Genomic DNA, 11,546 nt, shown 5'->3' on the forward strand with positions numbered 1-11,546 from the left:
TATACTATAACAAAGGCGATATATAGCAGTGAGATATGCAACAATGCCAAATCAGCAATTGCACAAGGAAGTCCAGATGAGATCATATTTGGGATGCAAAGGTCAGTGTTTCACACAGGGCTTACAGTTTAACGTCAACGATTGTATTCTTCTTGAATTACATGCATCTCACCACAACTAAGCATAACTTTGCTAAACCCACAGTTCTTTGAGAAACAACTACACCACCACTTGGGTGAACATATTCAGTTCAATCATACTACTTCATGCAGCCCTACAACAGTCGTATCTAAAGGCTGATCTGATAATAAACCTTTTTAGTTTATTTACAAATACTCTCCAAATTTCTACAGGGACAAAGTTTAAAAACTCTTAGAACACATTACTTAAAATAAACTGATGAACCATCCCTTGTAATTTCATTATAGTCTTCCCAAAGTTATACATTTGCTGTCACTTGCTGAACATGACATTAAACGCCCCAAACTCTTGATGCTAAGTGAGAGATGCAGTTGAACTGTAAAATATTGTCTGGTAGGCAATACCTTGTAAGACAGGAGTGAATGGACAATGATAATACAGCAGGATGCTTTTTGTCAGTAACAGCCAGCTAGTGGGTCAGCTTAGCACCATCATAACACCACAGAGAACACTAGTCCATTCCTGCTCCCAGACAACCCTTTTCACTAGCAAGATTGCCCTATTTTTATGTTAGTTTTGGCCCAGCACAAGGTGGCTGATGGTAATGAAAGTTCTCCAAAGGAGCACACCCTTGAAAGGCACATAAATTTATAATTCAAGGGCAAATTTATCTCAGTTCTATGCAGTATGTTAGGATTAGGACACATGAAAAGGAAAGCAATTGAAATGATTCTCTTTCAGAGACTCTTCACTTAGGGCATAGAGTAAACGTTAATTTAAATGACCTGTTTACTTCTCAGAAGGCAAATGCAAGTTTAACTCAAGCCAATTATATACTTATATGATACTTCATATAAGTAGTTACTTCAAATAGTTACTTCAGCTTTTAAGTATTAATATTACAGTGGTATTCCTGATGGTAGAGACAGCCCTGTGATGACAGCAAAGCACTGCTGACACCCCACAGTGGGCAGCAATTCACTCACCACAGCGGCTTGCACCTAACAGAAATCATGGTTTCTCCAAGACCACTTAATTTATCATTCAAGTCTTCTTATTCCTGTACAGCAGTCTACAAGGACCCCAGATGGGAAAAAAACAATAACTCAAAGTAACAGATTAACTATTTCAGGACATTTTTAGGCTGATGCATAGAGTCATTTAATGTTTGTTTGGGTTTTTTGCTATCCAGCTTTTGATCTAGTACTGACAAAAATGCTCTCCTACAAAAAAAGTATCACATTTCTTTCTATGCTACAATATTAAATTAGAATTAATACATAGATATCCTCACTATGCCAGAGAGAAAACTGTAACATTTATCTCAATACAATAAATTCTGTAAAAAAACAAATAAGAGATACATCATAAGGTAAGAAAGCACATTTAAGATGACAGCTTCTGCACAAGTCAGCTGCTCTTTGCACAGCAAGGGATGTGACTGTCTCAGCTCTCTGCACTAGTGAAGACCAGAACATTAGGATTAGCTTTATGACTCTAACACACAGAGTCCTGACTGTATCAGTGACACTACAGTTGAATGTTCCTTCTTTGCAATGGGAAGCACAGGCTGCAGACTGGCTGGAGAACAGACTCAGGGGTTTCCTTTCAAAACATTATATCACCTACACGAAAAGACAGTGTTTAAATGAAATCAGGGCTGTACTGAAGACCAGAGTGTAAGAGAAAGCTCAGAACCATTGTAATACAACAAAAACTGAAGACTTTCTGATGTGCATATGGCAGCTAAGTACCTGCATTTATGCCTTTGAAACCCCTTCTGAAGGCAACTGGGATTTCTTTTGATAGATGAGAAAATCTCTTTCAACATGAAAGGGTATCTGCCTACTTTCTGAATAAAATGAAAAATATCAGAAATCCTGACATGCTTTGTCTGAAATACCTACCAGGTATTTTGGTTTGTTTTGGTTTTTTGTTTGTTTGTTCTTTGTTTTGTTTGTTTTTGTTTTGTTTGTTTTGGTTGGTTTTTTTAAACATAGTTAAATTCTTACAGATAAGACAGAGATGAATCTCTTTAAATTGTATCTGCAGTAATAGTTATTTCAGAGGATTATAAAACAGAAATACATTTTCTATACTGATATATAATTCATATCTATTAAAAGACTAATCAACCAATATTATAAGAGTAATATTACAATAGTAATATTATTACAGCCATAATGGTCTAAGGCAAAACTGGTGGATTACCTCAGTCACATCAGCATGAAAAAGTCAGATGTGTGAAAGCAAGTCCTTTCCTGAGACTGCTTCAATTCACCTAACAGAGCTCTTCTCCTGCTGTACACTTACATCAGCAAAGCATTTTCAGATATCTGCTCTGCATGCACCGAAATAAGAAGTGTTCCATGCTCCTCTGGAGTTATTGAAGGCTTTGAATTGACAAATCGACTGGAAAAATTTTTTCTAGTGACTTCTATGGAAATGACTAAAATTAACTAAATTTAATGAAGTTTTAAACTCCTTCCATGAAACATCAGAAGCATCATACATCAAGTGCGGCTACTACTTCCATCTTACACAGTAGACTGTAGTCTGTAGCTTTTAGGGGAACAGAACCAGGAAAAAAAATCCAAAACCAAATCCCAGCCTTAGATTAGAAACTGCCAGATGAAAAACAACTCAATACCAACTGAAAACAAATTCTTGCAGCCACTCAAACATTTATCTTGAAAAGAAAGAAAACAACAGAAAAATTAAACCTCCTTGTACGCAGTGCTTTCCAAAGATGCTTCTGCAGAGATCCCTGTTACATGCTGCTGTCTGCCCAAATATCCAATTGCTCAACTGCATAAGAGGCAACGAAAATGGAGAAATGCCTTCCTAATGTTACTTTGCACAAAAGTAAGTGTTGCAACTGACACCTTAGGCTGCCAGAGATGTCAAATGATCACAAAGAACAAGAGTCATGACCCAGGATAGATGGCAAGATGGTAACACAGCATTATCAAGCACTTTAAAGCTGTTAAAAGCCTTGTGCTCTACCACAGGGTGCTATATTTAACAGACTATCATGAGGGACCCGATTATCAAAAGACACATAGGGCTATTTATTAGCAACAATTTGAAGCATCACAAAGGAGGAGCTTGGATTTCACTGTTTCTTTAGTTAACAAGGCTGCAAAAGCTAAAGTCACAGATTTGGGATTTGTGGCAGAATAAATTCCCACTTTACTCAAGTGTAACTCTCCAGTCGGTTCTCTAGTTTGAAGAAATGGCCTAGCTTGCTTTCCCAGGATGGCACCGACAACAAAATCACCACAGTGCAACATACAAGGCATGGTAATACACTTCACTGGGCCATCCCACGTATCAAGAGACTTTTCCCTAAACCACTGTATCCTGTCACTGGTAGTTATTTATTGCTGCATCTTCTCATGCAAGATGCTCTGAGGAGAACAAAGCATAATACACAGATGTTACCAAAACATGACTAAATAAACTAATTTACGTTAAGGTTTCACATCATTTTGCATCCCAAGACCCAGCTTTATCAGCTACTCTTAACTTCACAAGCTCAATGTAATACTCATGCTGGATGCTTGCCTCAAGCAGAATAAGATATAATTTTAACCTGAAAGAGTTGAGAGAGAAAGAGAAAGAGAGCACAAAAGCGGGGAAAAACCAGTTTTGTGCCTGGCACTTTTTGAAAAAGTGAAGGCTCCGTTCTTGGAATCACTCCAGTTGCCTTAATATTTTGAAGACAAGCTCTTTTATTTTTAAAATATGTTTTGCTACTTAGGAATGCATCCTTATCAACATACAAATCCACCTAATTGTGCCCACATTGTATGGGTTTGGAAGAAAAAAAGGCCAAAAAAAGTCACTGACAGCTAATGAGGAGACTGCACATATGAAAAGATTTTTTTTTTTTTAACAGGCCATCTTCCATCACCTGAGATCGGACTAGACTAGAGGAACCATTCCCATAAAGAAACTGAACATCCTCCAAGTGATTTTAACCAGCAAACTTGCTGCTAGCATGCAAGCAACATGGAGATGGAAAGCATACAATGAATGAAAGGTTCCAGCCAAGGGGGAGAAGGTCCAAGACAGACAAAAGAACTGTATAAAGAATAAGGGAGGAAAGAGCCAAAGAAAGGTTGAGCAAAGAAATTCAGAGCTTGGCTCATCTCAGCAGCCTTAGTATCTCCCAAAGCTGAGTAAAGCCTGGATTCTTGGGAGTCTGTTCCAAGTGTCTTTGTTCCTCTCACATTGATGAACTCACTGGCAAAACATCCATCTCCTCCAGTGCTATTCCACTTCTTAATGCCAGTATCGTTATTACATTGGTTTAAAAGGCAAAGGTCTACACAAATATGTTTCAGTCCAACAGATCACCCACACGAGGAGCAGTAAGAACTGATACCATGCTGTTCTGTTAGCACTAGTTTTATTTTAACTATATATGGAGCATGAAGGTTGCAAACTCTCACAAAAATTCGGAAAAGCTACAATTAAGACTGTTTCGTGCACTTGTGTGAACATGGTCTATACTTAACATCTCACATTTTAAGCTCTTGAGATGGGCATTCTCTAGAAATGAACTGGGAAGAATAAGAGAAGGATTGTTATACCCTTAATCTCCTACTGGCTTGGAGACTTAAAGAAACTGAGGTACAAATGAGAGTGCAAAAAGGCAAAACAAAACTAGAAAATAAGGCCACCAAAAGCTACTCTTGCCACTGACACTGAGCTCCTATATGACAGTAGACTAGCCCTTTCCTCTGCCTTTACAGCTATTTTTTGTATGTTTCTTATTTTACAGTTATCTGTTTAGATAATCTGCAATCCAATTTGTGTATATACTCAGCACACCCGGTGACAATTAGGACATGTGCTTTAAATACATGAATTGCATTAAATACAAAATGCAAATGGAGACAGGACAGCATTTTAATAACGTTCCTGCCAGGTGAAGGAAATCCATTACTAATGGAATACTTAGATGCTATGGCAATAACCGGCAAAGACAGACTCTGGAGTATTGGGCATGCTTTTGCTAATAAAGTTTAAATGAAACTGGAACTGATCAGAACACAGAAAGTATAAAGCTAAATACTAAATACTAGAGAGCAGTGAATTAAATGAATAAATCTTAAGTGAATACAATACATCTTAATGAGCTACAAAACAAAGAATTATGTGAATGTATGCATTCACATAGTTAAAATATATTGCTACAGTAACTGCTTAAACTGAGCCATGAACACTGCAATTCATACCTCAGACCAAAAAAAGACCAGCCTGAACAACAAATCATGAGATGAGGTTGTAAATAGCTTGCGAAGTGCAGTTAAATCCTTACAGAAGCTAGCCAAGTCCAAGCAACTTCTAAGAAAAAAAAATGTGCTCAAAAGAGGCTACATTTTTAAATACCCAACTTCCAAACGAAAGAGAATGAAAACACACAAACAACCCTCCCACTCCCCCCAATATTTACCTTACTGCAGTAAAGCATCCAAAGCTCATACAGCCTCTCTCGGGATGCCATTCCTTCCTTTCCTCTTTCCGTCGATACCAGCTACTTTAGTTCAAGATCCTACCATGCTCAGTTCCCAAGTGCTCTTTCCACAGTTTTGCTTTATTCTTACAGTTATATCATAACCCGAGAAGAAGTCAAGGAGGAAAACAACCGAGTCTCAGTCTCTCCTTTTCGAGTAAATAATGAAGCACAACATAGGCAACTGCAGATAAATGTCAAGCATGTCCGTTCTTCACCAGCGCCGCTTCGGTTTTAATCTCTGAAAGTGAAAACATACTCTTCAGGCCTTTGGTGGAGGGAGGAAAAAACAAATCCGCACTCCAAGCCCGCAGACAGCGGCGGGAATGGGGCGGTGGCAGGTCACAGCGCTTTCCTCTCCGGCACTTTCACCCCAGGACGGAGAGCTCTGGCTTTCGCTGCTCCTGGCGCTTCCTCGTCTTTGCGGGGAGGCAGAGGGGGAACCGCAGGGCTGCCGAGCGGGGCCGCGGGCAGAGGCAGCGGGTACGGCCGCTCCCGGCCCCGGCAGTGACAGCGCCGCCGCCGCCGCCCTTCTGCCGCCGCCCCCGGGCTCCGCGGCCGCCCTGCACCCCGGCGGGCCCCGCAGAGCAGCGGCGGCCCCGGCACAGCCGCCGGCCCGGCCCTTCCCGGCCCCCGCGCTGCTCTGTCGCCCGCTCCCGGACCGGACCGGACCGGCCGCCCCGAGCCGTCACCTACCGCGCCCCCGTCCTGCCGCAGCTGCCCCCGCAGTACCGCAGCCTCCCCGGGCCGCGGCGAGTGGCGGCCGGGCAGGAGGGGCCGGACCTCGCCACATCGCCCGCCCCGCCCGCGCTCCCGAACACGCCCCAAGCCCCCACTGAGGGGCGGGGAGGCCGCGTGCGCCATCTTGGCTGCGGGCGGGGTAGCGCCCGGCCGGGGCGGGGAGCAGAGCGGAGCTGCGGTGGCGGAGCCGGCCCCGGCCCACGGCGCCTCACCCGAGGAGCGGGCGGGTCCTGCCAGGCGGCTCGTCCCTCTGCCACAGCGCGAGTGTGCCCGTAAAGGAATCGGCATTCGCAGTCTTGGTGGGACTGCTTTGCTTCAGAAGGGGGGGGGACTTCATTATTGTGTATAAATATCTTAAGGGGCGGGGCCAAGAGGACGGAGCTAGCTCTGCTCAGTGGTGCCAAGCACAGGAGGCAATGGGCGCAAACTGATGCGTGGGAAGTTCCACCTGAACATGAGTGCGGGTGACCGAGCACTGGAACAGATTGCCCAGAGAGGCTTTAGTGTCTCCCTCTCTGGAGATAATCAAGAACCGCCTAGGTGCAATCCTGTGCCATGGACAGCCTTGCTTGAGCAGGGAAGTGGGGCCAGATCCCCCACTGTGATCCCTTCCAACCTGACCCATTCTGTGATTCTGAGGAAGGTTACCAAGCTCATACAGGTGTTTTACACGTGCGCCAGAGGGACCCACCAGCATAGCCTCCAGGGCTTGGATATATCCATGCATCCAATCTGCTACCGCTGTAAAGCAGCCCCCTACCTCGTATGCAGAGCTTCCACAGGACTAAGGAAAGATTCTTAAAATAAGTTAGATTTCCAGAGGACAAATGTGAAAAGATATTCATCAGCTTACCGGTGAGGCCCTGCCCGAGCACACTGGCATGCACTGACCCTGCTGAAGCACTGGGCTCCAGAGGACTCTCCTCCTGCTCGTTCAATAACAGCATCATTTTAGAGTGACACGCAGGGGAGTGGGCTTCCCTCCGTGTCCCTCTGTGCCCTTAGAAAGTGTGGCTTGAAATTACCGTTGTGTCAGACTCCAAAGCAGGGAGGAGAAGATTTAACGAGATCTAGGCCATCTCCCTAGTTTGCTGGGAGAATCACAGTTCTGCAACCTCTGGCCACAGCCCTGGTCTTTCTGCCACTGGGTTGTCTCCTCACCTGGATGAGTCTCGTACAGTCTCTGAGACAGTCTGAGATATGGTCCTGCAACAGGCCTTTGCATATTTGTCTTGTTTTTAAAAAATCAGTGAAGTTTCCCTGGAAAGAAATAAGAGCTAATCTGTGCTCAGTGTTATATCACGTGGATCAGCAGTGTGGGAGTGGGAGAAGAATCTTTTACTGCAATATCTAAACATAGTTCCTAGCACAGTTGGAGGGACACTGACAAAAATGAGACTGTAAAATTATTTTTAGTTGTGTGATACATGTGCTCTGGTACTTGCTGCTAGCCACAATATTCTCCTGCCTTAAGGCTGTAACATAATTTTTTCCATCCAGAAAAAAGTAAGAGTTCAGAGTCTAGCTCTGTCCCCAGGGCAGGATCTGCTGTGCTTAAACCACCCGAGACTCCTCTGGTGAAAAGCATCCAGGAGAAAAAGTTAGCCTGCCTCCTCACTGACCGTCTTATCTCGGCTTGAGTTACTTCTGGGAGTTCCTCCCTAGGAGCCAGCCTGCATCAACTTTCAAGCAAATGCAAACCATTATTATTTGCCTCTTCCACAGTAATGCGGCAAAAAGCAGCCCTTTGTAGCGTGTCTTTTGAGTTACACACTTTTATCACATCTTTTTACAGCCTTTTCTAGACTAAACAACAGCCTATTTCAAACTTTCTAAAAACTTGCTCCCTCTGAAGAAGTCAGGCCCAAGCAAACCCACATACAACACCAGTCCTCCCTTCAGATATTGCTCTGCTTTTTGCATTGCTGATTCTTGCAAGTGACAGCAGCTGCTCCTACACATGTAAGTCCTGCAGCAGGCTTCAATGAAGCAACACAGAAACGTCCATTGATAGAAATGGGAGACTCCTCCCTTGTGAAATGCTGCTGCCCCCGTAATTAGGGTGCTCCCGAAATATAAAGCAGCCATTTTCCCCTCCGCCAGAGCTGTAGTGAAGCAGTTAATTCGCTGAGCCTAAGAAATCCCTGCTGCCCGTGTAGGCAGTTATTGCCTTTTATAGGTGCTCTAGATGGAAAGTAAAGCATTTGTGTTTTGCAGCAGGACAGTCTGTTCCATAGGTGTCATACAGAGCGGGTGGTCTCCTAGTCTGACGTTCTAGAGGTTTTCTCAAGCCAGGGTAGATCACTGTAAGGTTGTTAAGGTGGTCTTGGATGTCTGCATTGCTGGGTGTAGGTCAAGTTTATTTTCTCCCTGTCTGTACAGACATTCAGTATTCACTATGAGGTTTATTCTCACATAGAAATATGATCAATAATGAGAGATGTCAATGGAAAAAGGTGGGTTACAGCTTTGTCTCTGCAGGTGTAGTATAATTCTAGATGAATTTATATTTATTATATATATATTTATATATATTATATATATTTATATTTATAATATATATAATTCTGTATACTTACCTTCAAGAAGACTCAGCTAAGGATGTGAAAATCAAAGAATGGAGGAAGATGCAAAAAGAAGCATTGCCAGCTAGGTATGGGTACTTAAGAATGTGACTGTATGTGGATTGGTTAGGCTATGAAAGTTAATTGTTAGACTTTCTATCAACTTCTCTTCCATAATTATGTATCAATTGTTTAATGGACCTTAAACTATCAGGTAGTCAGTGTTCATTTTTATTTAATTTTTCCTTAGCTACTCTCTTGTGGTCTGTTTACAAGAGTGGTTATTTCTCATTCTTTGTTTATTATTAGTAGAGTTTTAATTTCTTTCTTCAGTAGCTGTGTAGTAACTCAGTCATCTTACTAGCAAGTTCAGGTAACAGAATGGGTAGAAAGAAGGGTGTGGATTAGGAGAACACATGAAATTTGGGTTAAGGAAAGGTTTAACAAAGGAATGGACTGCATTGGATTTCAACTTTGAATCCAGGAACCTCTGAAGTGGCAGGAAAAACTATATACCTTTTAGTACTGCTTTTGTTAAGCTATACTTAATTTCTTTAGAGGCAAAAGAAAAAGACCAAAAAAATCTGTATTTGACTTTTAGATATTCTCAAACCTGTTTGGCCCTAATGCTTCTACTGAGGCCATGCCCCAGATCAATATAAATGATCCTGAGATAAGGCAAAGCTTTCAGCTGAGGTTTTTCTTTATGTCTGAGAGCTAGTGCTTTGTCTACCAACAGTGAAGATCCAAAATAGGAATGGACTTGGAAATTAGCTTAGAAATGAACCTACCCCTCAATTTTTCCATCTTTCTTTACAACCAGACCCTTTCACAGAAGGAAGGAGTAATCTTTACAGTCTAAGTAAACAAATGGTCTTGTGGCTGTGTACAAAGCTTCCACTATCAAAATACCTTGTGCTGGATGTAAGGAATTAGGACTTTGTGGATGCTAGTTTCTAGACATTCAAGACAAATTACCTTGAGATTGGATTTGGTGTGGCTATTGAAAAGGGGCAAGCTGGCCCTTGCAAGATGCCAGGACCTCTGTGATGGTATTTTGCTGAGGGTAGCACGGGGTCAGCTGCCTTAAGTTTCTCTGGCTATGATTGCCAGATAAGCATGCAATTATTTTGTTAGCTGAATCACTATAGTGTCTATAATTTTCCTTCTGTCACTATATTCATATTGCACCCCATGTAGTTCAGGGCTTGTTAATTTTTTGTAAAATTTGAAAATGGAAAGGAATTTGTTTGCCCCTTGACATATAAGCTGATATCTAGGGATTGTAGCTGCTTTCATTCAAAGTGTTGGAGACTAGCCACAGCTAAAGCTGGGAGGTGATGGTTTGCCTAATAGCATTAAGTCCCTCTGGCCCCTAGCTGCCCTGCTTTCATATATGCAGGGTTAAACCATTCTCCAGACTTAAATTCATGAAGGAATTAACCCCAGGGTAGCCTGGGACTGTGGTGAGTGTTTTTGTCCTTCTCTGTCCTTTCAGCTTGTTACCACAGGGGGCCTTCAGTATAATGACTCCCTGTTGTAGAAGGCTCAGGCAATGACTTGATCTCTTCTGCTCCCTTTTTTGTAGCGTGGGCTCCCTTAGCACAAGCCTTAAGTTTGCAGCTGTGCTGAGAGTGTTCTTGTGTAGGGTACCTCTTAAAGACTCTTTCATACTAAATCTGTAGTATGTGTTTATATGCTTTGATCAGCCTAGGTTCTTAAAAGCTCTAACAGCCAGCAAAAATTCATGGATAGGAGTTCAGTCTTGGAACTGCCCCCTCCTCTGCTGGCATTTAGGTTAGCTATGCAAGAGCTAGAATGCGTAGACTTACACTACAGCTATCTTTCATTTGAAGATGCCTGAAGACACTAGTTTTTACTGCCCAAGATTGCATCATAAAAGAGTTCGTCTTCCTTCTGAAGGAGAACTTCCTTCTGAAAAAACAGACTTTTCACTCAAAGTAATCCATCCTTTACAGTCTCACTGGCACAACTTCTTAACTGAAGTAGAATGATTTGAAGTGCAAGTATGGTAATTTCAATGAAAAGTTAAGAAGTTGTTTAATGAATTATTTCATTATGTTGTAGTGCTCAGCAATCTGAATCTGCAGCATGATTCCTGAAATCAATCTGTGTGTCGGGGAAAAAAACCAAACCCACAAAACATCATGGCAGCAAACAAGGATGTGTAGGGATTAGTATTCTCTGGTGATCTGCCTGAACTTAATTTCTTCTCAGCTGACAAGGTAGGGTTGTCCCAAGAATGCCTGCTATAGCGACTTGGGGCCTAATTTCTCTTGGTTTGGGGAAGAAGGCAAATGAAGGGAAGTAACTAAGGGGAAATGGTCTTAGGAAAGCTCCAACTGCTGCTAGAGGTGGAATTCTTGTAAAATATTAGCACCACAGCTTCCCAGGAGTTAGGTGTTGGCTGCAGCACACTGCCTGCTTCTGAGTGGGATGTGAAACCCAAGGTATGCCCTTGTGAATACTGCAGGGACTCGGCTAGCTTGAGTGCTGAGCACAGAAAGGGTACAGAGATCTGAATGACGGCTAGTCTTGTAAAACGGAGTTTTAAA

The 11,546-nt window shown here is 42.6% G+C and overlaps 1 protein-coding gene across 2 annotated transcripts in view; it reads right to left on the reverse strand.

The window, feature by feature from the left end:
* NBEAL1 (neurobeachin like 1) overlaps window positions 1-6,403 on the reverse strand; it is an 80,349-nt gene extending 73,946 nt beyond the window's left edge. For both annotated transcript variants that reach the window (XM_027880210.1, XM_027880209.1), the window contains exons 1-2: window positions 6,362-6,403; window positions 5,606-5,906 (exon numbers count right to left, since the gene is read on the reverse strand). In XM_027880210.1, coding sequence (XP_027736011.1) covers window positions 5,606-5,656 — 51 coding nt within the window. In that variant the 5' untranslated portion in view covers window positions 5,657-5,906; window positions 6,362-6,403. The remainder of the gene's footprint in view (window positions 1-5,605; window positions 5,907-6,361) is intronic.
* Between the last annotated feature and the right edge of the window lie 5,143 nt (window positions 6,404-11,546).

Source organism: Empidonax traillii, unplaced genomic scaffold, assembly GCF_003031625.1.
Source record: "Empidonax traillii isolate 1590-97213 ecotype Southwest subspecies unplaced genomic scaffold, ASM303162v1 scaffold65:size4453928, whole genome shotgun sequence".
Taxonomy (NCBI): domain Eukaryota; kingdom Metazoa; phylum Chordata; class Aves; order Passeriformes; family Tyrannidae; genus Empidonax; species Empidonax traillii.